This window comes from Eumetopias jubatus, unplaced genomic scaffold (genome assembly GCF_037043125.1).
Source record: "Eumetopias jubatus isolate StellerSeaLion01/CBP00866 unplaced genomic scaffold, mEumJub1_p1.0 scaffold_7, whole genome shotgun sequence".
Taxonomy (NCBI): Eukaryota; Metazoa; Chordata; class Mammalia; order Carnivora; family Otariidae; genus Eumetopias; species Eumetopias jubatus.
In genome coordinates this window covers 39,241,608-39,262,780 of record NW_028274813.1, presented here as the reverse complement: position 1 = coordinate 39,262,780, position 21,173 = coordinate 39,241,608, and the positions used below count along the sequence as shown (strand labels likewise).

Here is a 21,173-nt window from a genome sequence, read left to right as displayed (position 1 = left end):
GCTAACAGTTATTGAGCTCTTACTCTGTGTTAAGCACTTTAAATGAAATAACTCACTTAATCTTTACAAATATTGTCCTCGATTTATAGTTGAGAAAACTGAAGCCTGAGGTCCTGCAACTAGAAAGTGATGAAGCCAGCACTTGAATCCAGCTCTCTTGGAGTGAGGGGCCAAATCCAAAAGCACTACTTTCTGCTGTCTCTAGTTGCATGAGTAATGCTCATCCAGTAAGAGTTCCAAGTCAGCTGTTGCTACCATCCTTCTCTGATAGTAATTTACAACCTGGGAAAAGGATAAAGCTGGTAGCAGTGTTTCCTCCCACAGTCTTCAGTGCCTTCTTTGCCTTGGTGTCAAGGCTAAAGGTAAAACAATTCACAAAGTGGTTGGGGTCTCCTGTTCAAGGACATGATTAAAGATGTCCTGGTGGTAATAAACAATAATGCCAACTTAATGAATGACTTCTCAACGTAGTGTTAGCTAAAAAAACAGGTGAATCCCTGATGTCTACATACTAATATAAGCCCTGTGCTGCTGTAGCTTGCTTTGGTCTGCTGGTTCCCAGATGTGGTATCCAGCTGTTCATCAGGTTCCTCCTCTGTAATCCATGGAAACCTCAACTGTATTACCACACCATGGGTTTCCTACTGAGTTCACTGTTTAAAAAAGTGGGAGTTGGAGTGTTCCTTTTTTATGTTTTTATTGAAAAGAGAAAAAGTGCTATGAAAAGGTAAAATTACTATGTGTGTATATAGCTGATATGCATTGTATGGGTTAATTTGAAAAACTTTGCTTTCCTACTTCTGATGGAATTCGGGTTAGATTATAAGATAATGCTTGGCTTAAAAATTTTTTCACAGTAAACTAGTATTTGATGCTCATTCATTCATTCTTCACTCTACTTATTCAATAAATATCAACAAATCCTTATTATGGCGTTGAACATGTGTCCCTTACAGAGGGTGGAGTTTATCCAATAGAGCTGTTTACAGACTTTGTTTTGCAATCTGGATAAATGCAGTGGATGTGGCTTACAATTGCTGAAGAGACTCAGGCTCTCAAATCTTACAATTGCTGAAATAAAGTGTATATTCTTGGGGGTGTTGGGTATAAGAACCAGGTGACGCCATTAAGTACGCTTGACAGTCTTGAAGTAAGTGACTCTCTGCAGATGCCAGATATTATTTATAGAAGTATCTGACATTTAGTGAGAATCTGTAATATTTAGGGTCAGTGTAGAGACTTTTGTTCTAGATCATTTTTCCAAACTTTTATCGGCAAATGCATCGTATTTTCTGTGCTTGCATGACTGTGCAAGTATAAAGGAGAGTATAAAGCACAGGCTATCAAATTGTTAAAAAGAAAATGCCAGTCTCAATTATTGATTATGTACCCAGGGCATAAATCTTTGCAATCATGGTGATGTTTCCAGACAGTACAAGATGGAATCTATGTTCTTAGCCTTTCCCTGAAAAATACTGCTAGATGCACGGAGATGGAGCTTTGTGTGCAATTTACCATTTTAATAACCCCTCCCCGAAATCTAAGGTAGTGCCCTGGCCTACGGAAGCTAAGACCGAGCCCCAGTCGCAGGACCGGAAAACTTGCTGCCGGAACGTTTGTGCTGCAGTGTCTCGCCTCCGGCCGGTGCTCATTCGCAAATGGACCGGCTGCCCTGAGTGCCTGTTGGTAGGAGTCCGCTTGGCGTTGGGTCTGGAGAGGTTTGGGGTGCTCTGGCAGTAGCTGAAGCAGGCGTCGGGGAGAGTCCATAGGAAAGAAGTCGCCATGGACGATCAGGGCTGCCCCCGGTGTAAGACCACGAAATACCGGAACCCCTCCTTGAAGCTGATGGTGAATGTGTGCGGACACACTCTGTGAGTCGGGAGACAGTGGTTTCCTTGTGGGTGAGACGCGCGGGGTGGGAGGCGGGAGCTGGGAGATGCTTGGCCTCGGCTCAGGGGAGAAAAGGGCGTCGTTAGTTTCGACACCAGGGAGGAAAATGGGCAAACGGAGCGTTGTTTCTGTAAACGGACTCGAGCCGCTAGCCCCTGAGCCGCGCCGGCCTGCTTTGGACTGGTGGTACCCAGAGGTAGTACCCAGCAGTTTGTCAGGTTCCCCCCTTCATAGCCCATGTATTTCCACACTCTTGTGACAGCTGGGGTCCAGACATGTCGCTGGTAAAAGCGTGGGGGATTGGAATGTTTAATTTCACGCGAAATGTTTTTATTGACAAGGGCCAAATTGCTATGAAAACAAAATTACTGTGAATATATAGTTTGTTTATTATGTAGACTAATTTGAAAACCCCGTCTGTAAACCAATTTGTCTTGATGGAGTTTGGTTAGATTTCTCATCCCTGAAAGGGAGAAAGTCTCGGCAGTTAATTTTGGAGATCGAATGATGGCTGGCATTTAACGAGGGCACATTACGTGCCAGGCACTGTTCTAAGCCTTTATCATGAATTGTCTCACTTCGTTCCCAAAACAGCCCCATGAAGTAAGTACTAGTATTATTCCCATTTCACAGAGAAGGAGGCTGAGACTGCTCAAGGTCCCTTATTAAGTGGGCCCTACTGGAATTGGAACACACCGTGTCTGACTCTAGAACGCTCATTTTTGGGAAAGGGACAGGAAAGAGGGAGGTTGAGTTTGTGTATTTTGAAAAGTGCAGGAATTGGTCAACATATTTCTTGCCACATTTTTTTTTAAAAGATTTTATTTACTTATTTGAGAGAGAGAGAATGAGAGAGAACTCGAGAGGGAAGAGGGTTAGAGGGAGAAGCAGACTCCCTGCTGAGCAGGGAGCCCGATGCGGGACTCGATCCCGGGACTCCAGGATCATGACCTGAGCCGAAGGCAGTCGCTTAACCAACTGAGCCACCCAGGCGCCCTCTTGCCACATTTTTAAAAAAAGATTTTATTTATTTGAGAGAGAGAGAAAGAGGGAAAGCGCGCGAGCACGATGGGGGGAGTGAGGTGCCGAGGCATGGGGCGGGGGGGGGGGGGGAAGCCGACTCCCCGCTGAGCAAGGAGCCCGATGTGGAGCTGGCTTCCCGGACTCCGATTCCCGGACTCCGATTCCCAGACTCCGATTCCCAGACTCCGATTCCCAGACCCCCCGGGACATGACCGGAGTCTAAGACAAAGGCTTAACCGACTGAGCCACCCAGGCGCCCCTTCTCACCACATTTTTATGGTCACATAGTTCAGTAAAGGTGGTTTCATAAAGCACTTTGGGATTAAAGGTGATATATTATGGTGAGCATATATTCCTGTAGTTTCTTTGAGGTTTCTTAGAAATAAAAAATGATGGATAACCTACAGTGTGATAGACTAGGTCTTTGGGTAAGCAAAACTTGCATGATCAGTTGTAGTTATTATAATACGGTTTATTAACTTGCTTAATTGGTACTTTTTTCTTATTTTTATTTTCCTTTGCTTTATCCAGCAAAGGAAATGCAGTGGAATTGTGATTGAATGGTTTAAGATTAGAAAGAAGGTAAAAGTAATCAAGTAGAATGCATGGAAAAGGGAAGTGAGACAAACAGTGTATAAAGACTATTAGGTTTTTAGAAAGATTTTGTTCAATTTCTCTTCATTTTCCTGTATCAGGTTTGTTGGTGCTCAAGGAAAGCGAATTTGCTTTTTTGGAAGGATACTAAATGTAATTTTCTGCCAGACATTTCTGCCTAAGTAGAAATTATCTAATCGGAGAAGATCGTGACTTCAGCAGAATAAATGGCATTTTTATTAAGACAATTATGAAATAATTTATTTTTAATTAGAGATTGCTTTTGTTGTTTTCCTTAGTCCTTTTTGTTTTCTCATAAGAGTTAAGAATTGTCTAAGATATTGGGGGCCTGGCTGGCTCACTTGGTAAGGCAAGACTCTTGATCTTGGTGTTGTGAGGTTGAGCCTCACATTGGGTGTAGAGATTACTTAAAAAAATAAAGTCTTAAAAAAATCGTCAAATTATTCTTGAGTTTCATTTATTTTGGTTTATTTGCTAACTTGTTAGATATAGGCCGCATTTTATAGTTTTTTTATTTGAAATATGAACAAAATGAATAAAAGAATATAGAGTATTGGCTAAGAGAATAAACTTATGATTTTGAATTCTTTGCACAGTCCCTATAGTGCTTTGGCTTTGGACAAATTACTAAACTTCTTGTGCTCATTTTTCTTATTTGTACAGTAGAGGTAGCAGCACTACCTATATTACAGTGTTTGAGGATCAAATAATATATGTAAAATATTTGGAGGTGTTTTGTGGAGTTTCTGTCTCTACTGTCAAACATAGTATTTGTTTAATATATATTGGCTATCATATTATTATTGTGGATAGTATGTGTGCTAAGCAGAAATGAAATTAAAACAGGACTCATTTGGGCTACTGTGAAAGACTTGCACAGTAATGATTTTCTTTAAATGAATTCAAGAGACTATAAGAAGTTAAAATGATAGTTTTAATTATAATTACCCTATTAATGATAGAGTGAGTAGGAGTAGTGATTCATAAAAGATAAGTATAGGATTATGGAAAAATTAATTAGGAGAGTGTACTGTTTATGGGAGAAAATGCAGGAGCAAAAAGGAGAGAAGATGTGAAACATGAAAATACTTTCCTCCCTTACCTGCTAGTAATTGAGGAAGCATATTCCCTTTTGTATCAGTTCAATCCAGCAAACACCCAAATGAATTGATTACATGTATATGAAAGAAGTTTGGATTCCATGTTTGTTTGTTTTTCAATTCAAGGATGAGCTTGAATTGTTTTAATTACAGAAAAGGGTGATTTTTTTTTTCTTTTTCAGAACCACCTGTTTTAAGAAACAGGCCTTTCATAGAAATCTTTCAAAGAATTCTGGAAGCATACTGAATTAGATGGAGTCAGTTATATCTAATTCTCATTTAACCAGGTCTTTAATAATTTAATTTTAATCCCAGCCATTTTTGGCAAAATTCGTCTCTGGAAACTTTACATGTATTTGATTTTACTAAATCTACTTTTTTCATTTTAAACATGCATAAGACACAAAGTAGTAGAAAAAGCAAACATGTCCTGATATATAAAAGTCAGTATTTTGCCATATTTACTTAAGATCTTTCTCTCTCTGTCTCTCTGTCTCTCCCCTTTCTCTGTTCCTGTTTCTCTCTCACCTACTGATGAATTACTGAGAGTTTCTACTATGAATTTTGCTGATTGCATCTTTGTGGTATTGTTTAATATGTCTTTTCTCTAAATTATTAGTTATATTGTTGGAAAGAATGATTCATAAGTGGCATTTATTTGTTCTGACTGATATTCTGGACTTATATAGTACCTATATGCAAATTAGGAAACTCTCCTTTGGGCAGGCAAAGTAGGAAAAGGCACTCATTCTGGTAAAATAATTTGAAAAAGGGGACTTTCTAGGTATATTATTGTTAATTTCTAATTTTCTGTTGTGGTAAGAGAAGATACTCTATTAAATTTCAGTCTTTTGAAATTTTCTGAGAACTTATTTATGGTCCAGCAAATGGTCTGTGTTTGTGAGCAGTCAATGTACATTTGAAAAGAATGTTCTGCAGCTGCTGGGTAGAGTGTATTATGAATGTCAATTAGGTGAACTTGGTTGATAGTGTTACTCAGATCTTCTATATATTTTTTTATTATGTTATGTTAATCACCATACATTACATCATTAGTTTTTGATGTAGTGTTCCATGATTCATTGTTTGCGGATAACACCCAATGCTCCATTCAGTACGTGCCCTCTTTAATACCCATCACCAGGCTAACCCATCACCCACCCCCCTCCCCTCTAGAACCCTCAGTTTGTTTTTCAGAGTCCATAGTCTCTCATGGTTCATCTCCCCCTCCGAGTTCCCTCCCTTCATTTTTCCCTTCCTGCTATCTTCTTCTTTTTTTTTAAACATGTAATGTATTATTTGTTGCAGAGGTACAGGTCTGTGATTCAACAGTCTTACACAATTCACAGCGCTCACCATAGCACATACCCTCCGCAATGTCTATCACCCAGCCACCCCATCAGAGCTTCTATATTTTACAAATTTAATTTGTCTACTCATTTTATCAATTACTCCAACTAGATTGTGGATCTGTCAGTTTCTCCTTTTAGTTCTGTTATGTTTCATGTATTTTGAAGTTTTGTGATTAGGTACATAGATATTTAGGATTGCTCTGTCTTCCTGATGACTATCACCTTTTGTCATCATGAAAAATGTCTCTTTTTGTCTCTTGTAGTACTCTTTGTCCTGAAGTTTTTGTCTGAATTAAATAGTCATGTCAGCTTTCTTATGTTTACTGTTTGATGGTATATCTTTTTCCATACTTTTACCTTCAACCAATTTATATTAGTAGATAGTTAACATCTTGCTTTTTTACCTGGCCCCAAAATTTCTGCCTTTTAATTGGTGTATTTGTCCCTTTATATTTAATGTAATTATTGAACTCATTGGGTTTAAGTCTACTTGTTTTCCATTTGTTCCTTTTGGTTTTTGTTCTTGTTCCTTTCTTGCCTTATTTTGATTAATTGCATATTTTAAAGTATTGGCCTATTAGCAATAGTGCTTTGTTGTTATTTTAATATTTTTAATATTTTTTGAGTGATTTCTCTAGGTATAACTGTGTATCTTTATCAAAGTCTATTTAGAGTCAACATCTGACACGCCCCATTTTTAACTTCCCATTTAATAATTTCGCAAATGTGAACAATATAGTTCTATTTACTCACCCATCTCATCTTTTATGCTGATGATGTATCTTTTACTTCTATATATGATTCAGTATTATTATTTTTGCTTTAAACAGTCAGTTGTCTTTAAGGAAAAGTAGACAACTGAAAAATAGTCTTTATAAAAACATCTTTTTTGAGATATAATTTTTCACATACCATAAAATTAATCCATTTTAAGTGTAGAGTTTGTGGCTTTAAGTATATTCTCAGAGATGTGCTTCCATTACCATAATCAACTTTAGAACATTTTTGCCACTTCATAAAGAAACTCCTCATCACTTAGCCAGCACCCTCTAAAAACTCCCTTTCCCACATTGCCCACCCCTAGCCCAAGGCAACCACTAATCTTACTTTCTGTCTCTATAAATTGCCTATTTTGGGCATTTCATGTAAATGGGATCATTCATTATATGGTCCTCTGTGATTGGCTTTTTTAAAAAAATATTTTTTTATTTTTTAAAGATTTTATTGTTACTTGACAGAGAGAGAGAGCACAAGTAGGCAGAGTGGCAGGCAGAGGCAGAGGGAGAAGCAGGCTTCCCGCTGAGCGGGGAGCCCGATGCAGGACTCGATCCCAGGACCCCAGGATCAGGACCTGAGCCGAAGGCAGTTGCTTCACCAAGTGAGCCACCCAGGAGCCCTCTGTGATTGGCTTTTACTTAGAATAATATTTTTATGGTTCATCCATGTTGTAGCAAATCAGGACTTCATTTCTTTTTGTTACTGAGTAGTATTCCATTGTATGGCTATATCACATTTTATTTATCCATTCATTAGTTGATGGACATGTGGGTTGTTTTCACTTTTTGCCTATTATGAATAATGCTGTTATGAACATTCATGTGCAAATTTTTGTATGGACAAATGATTTTGTTTCTCTCAGTTGTGTACTTACGAGTATAATTTTTGGATCGTATGATAACTAAGTTTTACTATTTGAGGAACTGTAAGACTGTTTTCCAAAGTGGCTGCAGCATTTTATATTCCCACCAGCGGTGTATGAAGGTTCAGTTTCTCTACATCTTTTGCCAGCACACTTTTGGATTATAGCCAACCTGGTGGGTGTAAAGTGGTGAAATGTAGTCTTTTATATTCACTTACTTATTTACTATCTTTGGTGTCCTCCTCCTTTCCTTTGGATCTGATTTTACAGTTGTCTTGATTTTCTTTTGCCTGAAGAATTTTCCTTAGCATTTCTTGTAGGTCTGTTGGTGAACGATTCTCCTAGATTTTGTTTATCTGAAAGTGTCTTTATTTCGCTCTACTGTGTGAAGGATATTTTTGCTGGATATGAAATTACAGTTTGGCATTTCACCGCTCGAAAGATACTGTTTTCTGATCTCTGTTGTTTGTCATGGGAAGCTAGCTGTTACTCACGTCTTTGGTTCCCTTTACATAAAAACCTTTTGGGGCTGCTTTTAAGATGTTTCTCTTTAATTTTTGTTTCTGGCAGTTTGAGTATGTTCTAGGTGTGTTTTTTTGGTTTGTTTTTGTTTGTTTATATTCATCCTAGTTGAGGTTTGCTGAGCTTAGATTGGTAAGTCAGTATTTTTCATCCTATTGGAAATTTCAGTGATTCTGAACTATTTACACTTTCTTATTTTGGAGCTCCAGTTACATGTATATTGGACTCTTTGATATTCTGTAAGTCCCGGTGGTCTGATTTATTTTTCTTCAGTCTTTTTTCTCTCTGTTCTTTAGTTACTTTCTATTGATCTATCTTCAAGTTCACTGACTCCCATATGCCATTTCTAATGTTCTGTTAAGCTCATTCAGTATATTTTTGTTTTTGTACTTTTTGCTCTAGGGTTTTCATTTTATTCTTTTTTATAATTTTCATTTCTTTTATTAGATTCCTACTCGTGCATTCATTAAGACCATATTTTTCTTTTAGTTCTTTGAATGTATTTTCCTTTAATTCTTTGAACATATTTTGTGTTAATTCTTTTAAAATATTTATAATAGCTGATTTTAAAGTTTCTGTTTGCTAGATCGAACATCTTGGCTTTTGCAGGGTTGGTTTCTATTGACTGTTCTTTTTGACTATGGGTCATGTTTTTCTTTTTCCTTTTTTGAATGTTTTGTACTTTTTAAAATGTAAACTGGATAATGTAGTTGCTACCTTTTAGAGATCTTGGATTTTATTTTTCTGTGTGTGTGTTTGTGTGTGTTTTAATTTTGTAGGTAGTTCATTTTACTGGCTGATCACCTTGAACTTTGTAAGCTTGGTTTTAATCTTTGCTATGATAGATCTGCAGAGTTCCCAATGTGTTTCCTTACTTTAGTGCAACTCAACGTCCAAACTTTTAATTCCTTGCAAAATTTGTTGGGTCCTGATTTTAAGCTTTGTTAGGGGAGCCTGGAATAAGTCTTATTTTAGGATGTGGTCCTTACTCTTAGTTGCCTTTTGGTATTTCAGCTGGATGTGTTGTTAAGGTATAATGTGGTGTCTCTACTCTGACTGGGTGGGAACTTCACAGTATGTCCACCACTCTTTTTTTTTTTTTAATAAAGATTTTGTTTATTTATTTGAGAGAGGGAGAGAGAGAATGAGCTGGGGAAGGGGCAAAGGGAGAGGGATAAGCAGACTCCCTGCTGAGCAGGGAGCCTGATGCGGGGCTTAATACCAGGACCACAAGATCATGACCTGAACCAAAATCAAGAGTCAGATGCTTAACCGACTGAGCCACCCAGGAGCCCCCTCATATATCCACCACTCTTAACTACCCTTTATTCCTCTTTCATCCACTGTTCTTTAAGCCTTGATTGGTTTTTCCCTGCACATGTGTAGGCTGTTTTTTGACCAAGGACTTAATGGGCGGTTTCCTATACAGACTTCTGGACCTTCTGCTTTGCAGTTTTCAGCCGTATCAACTGCACTGAAATCTGACCTCTGACTCTTCAGTTTAACACAACCACTGTGCCTTTCTCAAACTCTTACTTGCTGGGCATGGTCATGGAAATTGTGCCAGGTAGAAAACTGAGGCAACTGTAGGGCTTTCATTTTGTTAGTTTACCATCTCTGAGGGATTATGGTGTTTATGTTGTCTGTTGTCCAATGCCTCTAAACCCACGTCTCATACATTTGTTTGTTTTATGGTTGCTTATGGGGGGGAATACTAGTCTGGCATCAGTTACTCCAACATGTTTTTAAGGAAAAGCTGGCCTTTGCTGTTGTTGAGTCATTTGCTTCCTATAGTCTTAGTTCTGTGTGTACATGTTCATTTTCTTACCTCAAAATTGGCAATCGCTTTTAACATTTTAACATTTCTTTCCTTTTGTAGTTTCTAATTTTTTCACCACCTTAGTTTTTTCCCTAATACTTTTCTAAGCATTCTTTTTTCTTTCTTTCTTTTTTAAAGATTTTATTTATCTGACACAGAGAGAGAGCTAGTGAGAGAGAGAGAGAGCACAAGCAGGGGGAGCAGCAGGCAGAGGCAGAGGGAGAAGCAGGCTTCCTGCTGCGGGGCTCCATCTCAGGACTCTGGGATGATGACCTGAGCCGAAAGCAAACACTTAACTGACTGAGCCACCCAGGCACCCCAATTCCTTTTTTCTTTTCAGTGGAGTGAATATTTTCAAGTTGATTAGAATATAATGTTGCAGAACAGCTCTAGAAAATTCATGTCTCATATCTTCTGAATGGCAATTGCATTGAACATCTCAGGATCATTTTCCTAAAGGAGATGCTTTTTGCTTTCACTACATATATGAATTGGTGTCCTGCATATTTTCATAATCCAAATCTACTGAGTAGCAGGAAGAACACCAAATCACAAGTTAGAAAATCTATGTTCTCGGGGCACCTGGGTGTTAAGTGTCTGACTCTTGGTTTCAGCTCAGGTCATGATCTTAGGGTTGTGAGATCGAGCTGGAAATTCTCCCTCTCCTTTTGCCCCTCACTTGTGTGTGTGTACTCTCTCTCAAATAAATCTTTTTTTAAAAAAGATTTTGTTTATTTATTTATTTGACAGAGACACAGCAAGAGAGGGAACACAAGCAGGGGGAGTAGGGGAGGGAGAAGCAGGCTTCCCGCGGAGCAGGGAGCCCGTGCTGGGATCATGACCTGAACTGAAGGCAGACGTTTAACGACTAGCCACCCAGGCTCCCTTAAATAAATAAATCTTAAAAAAAAAGAAAAGAGAATATCTATGTTCGTGTTTTGACATAACTGGCCAGTTTTATGCCAGCCATTTAACTTCAATTGTTCATTTGTTTGGAATAGAAAATTTTTATCAGCCTTTAATCTCTTAAAATTTGGTAATTTAGTTAATAGTTAATAAGATTATTGTGGTCAGTAGTTTTTTTTTTAAATTTTATTTTATTATGTTATGTTAATCACCATACATTACATCATTAGTTTTTGATGTAGTGTTCCATGATTCATTGTTTGCGTATAACACCCAGTGCTCCATTTAATATGTGCCCTCCTTAATACCCATCACCAGGCTAACCCATCCCCCCACCCCCCTCACCTCTAGAACCCTGTTTGTTTCTCAGAGTCCATAGTCTCTCATGGTTCGTCTCCCCCTCCGATTCCCCCCCTTCATTTTTCCCTTCCTGCTATCTTCTTTTTTTTTTTTTTAACATATAATGTATTATTTGTTTCAGTATTGTGGTCAGTAGTTTTGGTCTTTGACTTCACATCATTAATAAAACTCTTTCATAAGATACAAAAAATTTAGTCATTTTTGTTAGTTGTGATTGTTCTTTTCCAATATGGGGGAGAGTGCTGAACATTCTGTTTACAGAATATGAGTACTTCACTATGGATTGATTATGTTATGGCTGTGATATATATTTTTTACTTTGACCGGAAGTGATAGTGTACTTTAGTCTTTAAGATGCCATGTGTGCTAATACACTTATTTCAGTTCCTTTTCTTATCTAGTGTAACTTAATGTTATAGTTCTTTAAAACTATAGTTACTAATAGTAATTATGTTATTTGTAATGTGTCTCTTTGTATCTTATCTCCATGCTGCTACTCCTTTCTAATTCTCTTCTTACTAGCAATCCTTTTTAAAGATTCATTTTATCTGCTGTATGGCTTTCTCTTTCTCTCTCTCTATTTTTTTTCTTTTTTCCTGTTTTAGAGGAAAACTTTTGTGAGATTTTGCCTGTAGGTATCAGAAAGTTGCGTAGGAACTTTGGCTTCACGAATGGACGTTCTTTAGGATTTATTTCCCTAGAAGTTGTATTACCAAATTCATGTTCTAAGATTCAGACAGGTAATATGAAGCTGTTTATGAGATGTGTTCACACTTATTTGTTAAAATACAAATTATTTTTTTTTCTGCAAGAACCTGAAACAGTAGCATCTTACTTTTCTTTAGGAATACAACTATAAACAGAGACGATTTTTTTTAAGTTCTTTTTTTAAAAATATTTTATTTATTTGACAGAGAGAGAGAGCACAAGCAGGAGGAGTGGCAGGCAGAGGGAGAGGGAGAAGCAGGCTCCTTGCTGAGCAAGGAGCCGGATGCACAGCTTGATTCCAGGACCCTGGAATCATGACCTGAGCTGAAGGCAGATGCTTAACCGACTGAACCACCCAGGCACCTCTAATTTATTTTCTCATTGCCTTTTTTCTGCTTTGGACATAAAATGTTATGTCTGATGAATATGTAATGATAGTCTGCTTGAGTTTGAATCGTAGGTTTGCTACTTATTAGCTGTGTGATTGAGGGAATATTAGTCATATTTTTTAAACCTTTGATTTCTCACCTGTACAGTGAGTTTACCAGTAGCCTATATCTCACAAGATTCCTGTGAGGATTAGATTAGGCACAGTTCAAGTAAGTTTAAGAATTCAGGTAAATTTAAGAGTAAACTTAATCTGTAATCAACTGTAAAGAGTTGTTTTTAGTATTTTAAATATAACAACAGTTTTTAGGTTAAGTGTCAATCTTTTTGGCAATTTACTTCTTGTTTACTTAGCAGCTAGTCCCTGAGATAGTAATTAGAATGAGAATAATTGAAAGAAACTTAACCCGGGATTTTAATGGTTTTATTCAAGTGTCAAATGTATTAAGTCTATTTTCAAAGAGAAAAAAGACTCAATAGTAATTCATTAGTTGTTGCTTACTATTAAATATAAGTTTGCAGTCTCTCTTGTGTACACTCAATAAAATCTCCAGATTATTGATACCCAAATTTGCTTCATCCTAAGAATCATCTTGCGTGCCTAATTAAATTACAAATTTCTGGGCTCCAACATAGATCTCTGGGGGAGAGACCTTCTATTTTATACTATCAATCTAGGAGAGTCTTGTGTTCAGGCAGTGTTGGAAAACAAGGTGTGAGTATACAACAGTGAGTGTGGCAGACATGGTTACTGCCTGCATTAGTTTTATAGTGTTTGAGCTCTTTTGAGTCATTAAAAGGAAATTAGTTTTTCTCTCTTTACAAGGAAGAAAAGGAAGTTTAGAATTATAAAAATATTCTTTGTAATTAAGGTGTGAAAGTGGGCTTTAACAAATACGCTCCATATTTGTTAAACTATTTGTTGAAAAAGTGCTATTAAAGAAACAGAAACCAGGGACGCTGGGTAGTGCAGTCTGTTGAGCGTGGTACTCCTGGTTTTAGCTCAGGTTGTGATCTCAGTGTTGTGAGATGGAGCCCTGTGTTCTGCTCTGCGTGGAGTCTGCTTCAGATTCTCTCTCTTCCTTCAACCCCACCTGCTCATGCTTTCTCTCTCTCTCAAATAAATAAATAAAATCTTAAAAAAAAAAAGAAACAGAAACCTGAAATCCTGAAACTTAATTGTCACCATTCTGCTGATTTAGGGGAAGCACATATTTTTTGTGGGTATATCCTAAAGTTATGAATTTTTGTAAGATTAGCATCAAGGGAACAAAAAAGTTTAGGTGGTTAAAAATGCATAAATGTTTTTGTGAAGTAGCCACTGAAGAGGAAAGATCTAAATATTAGCCCCATTAGGAAGGTGGAATGTGATGTCTAATTTGGCTGTCATGCTGAACATGGAAGCCTGTGTAAAAGTACATCCCTCAAAGTGTTATTTGTTTTGTCAAAAGGATTGATAGGAAGTTGGCAAACTCAGTTAATTTAAAATTGGAAGGAGTCTAGCAGTCATCTTTTTAGTTCTATTTTACACCTGTTCCCCTCCCCTTCTTTTTTTAACAGATGGGAAAACCAAAGCCTATTTAAGGTTAAATGGTTGCATTGCCCACATGGTCAGCTCTACTTTTTTCTTTCTGTGTAAATCCCAGTTAAGATTTATTCAATTAAATTTTAACCATGTTTGCTAAATAAAATTCTTATTGATGTAATGCAACTAGATTGCCACTCAGACGCATTTATTTATTTATTTATTTATTTATAAAGGGTTATTTATTTCAGAGAGAGAGCACGCAAGCACCCAAGCAAGGAGAGGGGCAGAGGGAGAGGGAGAAGCAGACTCCCCCCTGAGCAGGGAGCCTGACGCAGGGCTCCATCCCAGAACCCTGGGATCATGACCTTAGCTGAACGCAGATGCTTAGCTGACTGAGCCACCCAGGCGCTCCTCATACCTTTTTAAAAAATGAAAATACTACAGTATTATCAAAATCACTTTGATACACTTAGAATAATTTTCTTTTTATATTTTAGTTTCCAGTTTCCAGTTTAAAAACTTTCCAGTTTCCAGTTTAAAAAACTTGAAATGTTCAATAATGACTTTTCCACCAATCCTGTATTTTGCTATATCATTTTATTTGATTGACAATATATAAACAGTGTCATAGTATTTGGCTTTTGAGGTATAAACATGCAAATTGGGAAGCCTAAATGTATTGTTTATACGATGAAATGATTTAGATGGTAACTAATTATATGCATATTTCATTTTTGATTTGTATCAAAGATATATACTTGTACAAATAAGTGTATTCCCCACAAAAAGACAAGAAAATGTAATATTTATGGACTTTGTTAGAACTGTTTTGAATTATTAGGTTTTCTTTCATTCACTGTTAGAATATATAAAAAAACCAGAATTTTGAGATGAAGAAAAATGGTTGTATACCTCATTCAGTTTTCTTTAGAACACAAATATGATAGTGGCTATATCATTGAAAATTAATGAAGCCTCCATCAGTATGGTGCAGTGCCTCTGCATCACTGATTTATATATATTTAATGAGTTTGCTATTCTAATTTCAGGTAACTGAAGCAAACTGCATCTAGCACTAACTCTGATTTACTTACAAACAATTCATTCCATTAAAATATAAATGCCTTGAAATCTACCAATATTAAGTATAATTTCTTCATAAATAATTCTACAGTGTTTACTTTCAGGCTTAACTAAGTTGTTTCTAAAGAGAACATCATTTTTTCAGACTGTTTTAGATAATGTTACCAAAACATGTCATTTGATCTTATTTCTTGTTACTGATCTGTGGACTTGGAATAGAAAATATGGGGGAAAAATTTTTAAAAAGTTACAGGATTGTGGTGTGACATGGCAGATGTTATAGTTTTGAGATCTTTTGGAGGATACATGAGGAACATTTTAAAGGTCTATTTCTATGTTCTTTGACATTAGGAATATAACTTTGAATATTTGTATTTATTTTCAGTCTTATTTTAAAATGCTTTTATTTTAAAATGTGTATTGTGTTAGTTTATTGAAAAGATACTATTAAAAACATTTCTAAAAAAATAAAACATTTCTGACAACAGAAAAATAGCATATAATATTTTTACAGAGCATTTATTTTAATTTTTACCTTCTGATTCTTGTGATTCTACTTAGAAATCAGTTTTATATAATGTGTGGTTTTTATGGAGCTGGAATTTGCTGAGCTACATATTACTTTATTTTTTAGAAGTGCTCATATTGCCAAATGAATGCATAATTGATATCTCACAATTTAATAAAATATTGTGTTAGCAGATGAAGATTCTTTATCTATATTTTGTCTATGCCTAATCAGATCATAGTAAAAGGGGTGAGTTTCTCTAGAAAGTTGAGGTTAATTAACAAAATTTTAAAGACAAAAAATTCTTATTAAGGTAGTTTATATTTCTAAGATCTAAACTGTAATACGTTACAATAGATGTCTCTGCATTATTTGGATTATGAATGTCTTATTTCTCATAATTGTATTTGGCATATTCATTAATAATTAATTCCTTATGGAGGTTAATTGCAAAAAGGAATCTATAATGTGTTGCAACTGAATGCAAAAACATACAATTTAAAGTAGGAATGGTGTCAATAATAATAAATTGCTACAGCTAGTATAAGTTTAGTGCTTGTAATTCCCCCTTGGGAAATATATTTTTTGTGCCTCCTATTTGCTTTATGTATTTTGGGTTTATATTATTTGGAATTAGAATAGAAATGAATTAGAATAGAAAAATTGGAATAGAATAGAATAATTAGAATAGAAAGAATAGAATAATTAGAATAGAAATGAACATGTTAGGGCGCCTGGGTGGCTCAGTTAAAAAAAAATGAACATGTTATATGTAGGAGTTAGAATTGTAACAAGCTAGAAATTACTGAAATCATGTAGGCCAAATAGAATACCTCACAGAAGACAATTATTTACTTAATGTAAATACTACCAGGTGTTTTGTTTTGTTTTCTTTCAAAAGGAAGAGCCAGAAATAAACTTGTGCTTTCTGACTATATTCTTTTTACTAGCACTGTTCCCAATTATTGTGTTCATTTATGGGTTTTTGGTTTCTAGATTTTGCTTATAGAGAGACATTTTGGTGCAATGATTAAAAGTATCGACTTTGAAATCAAAGAAACTTGAGTTAAATCCTTGTGCTACCACTTACTAGTGACCTGCAGCGAAGGCTTTTTTGACTGACCCCTCGATTCCTAAATCTTTAAAATGGTGCTAAAAATAATGCTACCTGTTTTACAGACTTGTTGTGAAGGACAGCAATAGGGTAAATTTCTAACAGCAAAATGTGTATTTAAAATTTTGTTAGACATTACTAATTTTTTTCTTTTTATTTGTTTTACTTATTTCAACTTTCCTGAGGTGGAATTGATTTTCATTAAACTGCACATATTTAAAGTGTATAATTTAATCAGTTTTGACATATTAATAGACCCATGAAGCGGTCACTTCACTTAAGATAACTAATATTTCTGTCACCCCTAGATTTGCTTTTTTGTAATCTTACTTCTCTCTACTCCCATCCCCAAGCAGCAACTGATTTGCTTTTTCTTATCATAGAGTAGTTTGCGTTTGCTATTATTTTACATAAAATTATATAGTTTGTTTTATTTTGTTTCTTTGGCTTGGCTTCTTTAACATCATTATTCTGAGATTCATCTCTTTTATTGTGTGTATCAGTGGTTCATTCCTCTTTATTACTGAATAGCATTCTTGTATAGATATACGTTTGTTCATTCATTTACTAGTTAATAGACAGTTGGCTTGTTTCTGGTTACGAGTATTACAAAAGAGCTGCTATGAACTTTAATGTAAAAGTCTTTGAACATGTGCTTTTGTTTCTCTTGGGTAAATACCTAGGAGTGGCATGTCTGGCTTACATGGTAGGTGTATGTTTAACTTTTTAAGTTTTATAGTTTTAGATTTTACATTTATTTATTTATTTAAAGATTTTATTTATTTGTTTGACAGAGAGAGAGAGAGACAGGAGAGATGGAACACAAGCAGGGGGAGTAGGAGAGGGAGAAGCAGGCTTCCCACGGGAGCAGGGAGCCCAAAGCGGGGTTTGATCCCAGGACCCTGGGATCATGACCTGAGCCGAAGGCAGATGCTTAACGACTGAGCCACCCAGGTGCCCCTAGATTTTACATTTAGATCTGTGATCCATTTGAAGTTAACTTTTGTATATGGTGTGAGGTCAGAGTGTTCTTTTTTTTTTTTTTTCCCTTACAGGGATATCTAGGGTATCTAGCACTATTTGTTGAAATGCCTCTCCTTTTTTATTGGATTGCTTTAGCATTTTTGTCAACAATCAGTTGACTAACTATGGGTCTGTTTCTGAACCTCTGTTCTGTTCCACAGATTTATACCTATCTTTGCTAGTACAACCAAACTGTTTTAATTTCTGCAGCTTCACGGTAAGTCCTGAAACTAGGAAGTGTAAGTTCTCCCACTTTGTTTTTTATTTTAAAATTGCATGGTTATTTTAGGTCATTTGCATTTCTATATAAATTTTAGTATCAGTTTGTCAACTTTTGGTAAAAATGCCTGCTAGAATATTGATTGGGATTGCTTTAAATTGGGAGAGAATTGTCGTCTTGACAATATTGAATATTCAATGAATTTGATATATCTTTTTTCATTTATATAAGTCTTTAATTTCACTCAGCAGTGTTTTATAGTTTTAAATTAGTGGTTTTAGACAACTTTTATTATATTTATTCCTAGGTAATTTTTATTTCTTGGTTTTATATGTGTTGTTTTTAAAAAAATTCACTTTTCAATCATTTGCTAGTAGTATGTAAGAATACAGTAGATTTTTGTATATTAACTTTATATTGTGCAATCTTGCTAAATTCTTTTATTCTAATAGTTGATTTGTAGGTTCTCTGAGATTTTCTTATTGATTGATTGATTGATTGATTGTAATTTCTACACCCAATGTGAGGCTTGAACTCACAACCCCAAGGTCAAGAGTTGAATGCTCTTCCAACTGAGCCAGCCAGGCACACACCCCCCCCCCCCGTCCCAATTTTCTATGTAAATGATCATGTCGTCTGGAAATAGGGCTGTTTTACTTCCTTCATGCCAACTTTACTTCTTTCTTTACTTACTTACTTGGCTCTGATGCAATGCTAGAACTTCTATGATAATGCCAAATAGAAGTGCTGAGAATGGCATTTTTGTCTTGGTCTTGGGAGGATGAAATTCAGTCTTTCACCATTAGATATGATATTAGTTGTAGGTTTTCCAAAGATGCCCTTTATTAGTTTTGGGAAATTCCTTATTATTCCTAGTTTGCTGAGAATTTCTTTTTTCCTTTTTAAATCATGAATTGGTTTTGAATTTTGTCAGTGCCTTTTCTGAATCTATTTAAATGACCATGTGATTTTTCTCCTTTATTCTGATAGTATAGTGAATTACATCAATTCTTTCTTGAATGTTAATTCAATATTATGTTCTGGCTTTAGCCCTAACATGACATGATATACTATTATTTTTATATACTCTTAGATTTGGCTTGCTAGTATTTTGATAATTATCTTTACTTGGATATCCTGTAAAATTTTTTTTGTAATGACTTTGTTAGGTTTTAGTATTAGAATTACTCTAATACTCGTAAAACCAGTTGTGTTGTGTATTAGATACCTATTTCTTTGTAACAAATTATTTTATTTTATTTTATTTTATTTAAAGATTTTATTTATTTATTTGAGAGAGAGAGAATGAGAGATAGAAAGCACGAGAGGGAAGAGGGTCAGAGGGAGAAGCAGATTCCCCGCTGAGCAGGAAGCCCGATGTGGGACTCGATCCCGGGACTCCAGGATCATGACCTGAGCCGAAGGCAGTTGCTTAACCAACTGAGCCACCCAGGCGCCCCTGTAACAAATTATTTTAAAATTTAGTAAGTGAAAGCACAAACAATTTCTCAGAATTTCTGTGAGTTAGGTATTCTTTAGTGGCTTAGCTGAACGATTCTGGCTCAGGATCTTTTATAAGGCTATAATCAAGGTATGGGGTGGGTGCTGTATTCATCTCTAGACTATTGGAGAAAGGTCAGCTTCCAAACTTCCTGGCATGAGCTGTAGTCTTCTGAAGGCTCGAATGAAGCTGTCACTTTTGTCACTTTTGTGACTTTTATGAGAAGTCCTGAGTTCTTTACTGTTTGTTGGTTAGAGGTCTCAGTTCTTTGCTGTCCTAAGGATTTCTTCCCTCCCAACATGGCAGCTTTCTTTTCCTAGAGTGAATGATTCAAGAGAGAGAGGCAGAAGCCACAATATCATAAACTAGCTTTGGATGTCTGACCTGTCATTTCTATCACATTCTATTTGTTAGAGTCCTAAGTACAGTTCATATTTGGGGTGGAGGGGAATTAGGCTTCACCTTTTGATAAGAGAAGTATCAAAGAATTTGTGGACATATGTACAGCCACATCAACCATATATCTGTATGTTCATCACTGTTAGAGCCTAATAAATCCAAGAGATCTCCTGATGATTCTTGCCTCCTGATCTTCATGCCCTTGTGTAATTTCTCCCAAATGGTTATCAGAGTTGCTTGGGTCACCAGTTGAATACTGTAGAGTAATGGTTTGTCACTTTCAAGACTAGGCCTTAAAAAGACTCTGCAGCTTTCTCATGGACTTGGGAAGGACAGTTTCTGTATTGTAAGCAGCCATATGGAAAGGCTCATGTGGTGAGGAACCGAGGCCTTCTGACAACTGCCATAGGAGTAAGCCGTCTTAGATTTTCTGGCTCTAGTCATTTCTTCAGATGACTGCAGCCCTGGCTGATGTCTTGACAAATAACTGCTATTGGTTTCTTGACATTCAGAAACTATGGGATAATAAATGTTTATTATTTTAAGCTTTTAGGTTTGAGGGTATTTTGTTACACAGTAACAGATAGCCAGTACAATCACTTCACCTTTATTAAAACAAATGACACATTACCAAAACTTGAATACTATTAGGGATTCTTTTTATGGGGATAGATTTCCAGGGTCCTGTGTCAAACAAGCCATTGTCATTATGTAGAGAAGTGTTTCTTATTCAGGGACATACAAACTACTTTGATTTAGAAGTAAAGTAATCTAGGGAGAACCCAGTGATACTGTTTATTGTGACTAAATTGCAAAGGTTAAAAATTCATTATCTTGTAAGCTTTGATAGTAAGTCAGTGTTTTTAGTGATAACCTTGTAAATTTCCTATCATTGACTAAGGTCTTGAATAAACTTTATTAAAATCCACAAAATAGCAATTTGAGGAGCTAATTCTTTATAAAAATAGTTTAGTTAGTTTATTTATTTATTTATTTTTAGTACACTCCATACCCAGTGTGGAACCCTACACTGGGCTTGAATGCAGAACCCTGAGATCAAGACCTGAGCCAAAATTGAGTTGGATGCTTAACTGCCTGAGCCACCCAGGTGCCCATATAGATTTATTTTTATAAGTGATAAATACAGTAGTGTTGAATATTGTATGGAATTTATATTCTCAAGTTGTATAAGTTAGAAATTATATATAGTGAAAGAATTATCTTTGATAAGACCAGAAATTGTGAGGATGGATAAACAGTTTTTCACTAAACTGAGCATAGCCAGTTTTTCTTTCAGCATAGGAATGAATCACTGTTTTTGCTGAACGTTAGATGAAATATTTGGCTCTTTTTTTGACATTGTATTGAAAAGACTTATCTTTCAATGCAGTCAGATACAGTCTTATTAAGATAGAGGTATTGGGAAGTGAGTGCAGCTGAGGGAATAACTGAGTGACATCTCTATTTTATGCTCAC

At 35.9% G+C, this 21,173-nt stretch overlaps 1 protein-coding gene across 1 annotated transcript in view; it reads left to right on the top strand.

The window, feature by feature from the left end:
- Nucleotides 1-1,675: 1,675 nt before the first annotated feature.
- The window catches only part of MNAT1 (MNAT1 component of CDK activating kinase), a 200,927-nt gene continuing 181,429 nt past the window's right edge, over nt 1,676-21,173 (top strand). The window contains exon 1 of the mRNA XM_028098338.2: nt 1,676-1,871. Within this exon, the coding sequence (XP_027954139.1) occupies nt 1,783-1,871 (89 nt within the window). The 5' untranslated portion in view covers nt 1,676-1,782. The remainder of the gene's footprint in view (nt 1,872-21,173) is intronic.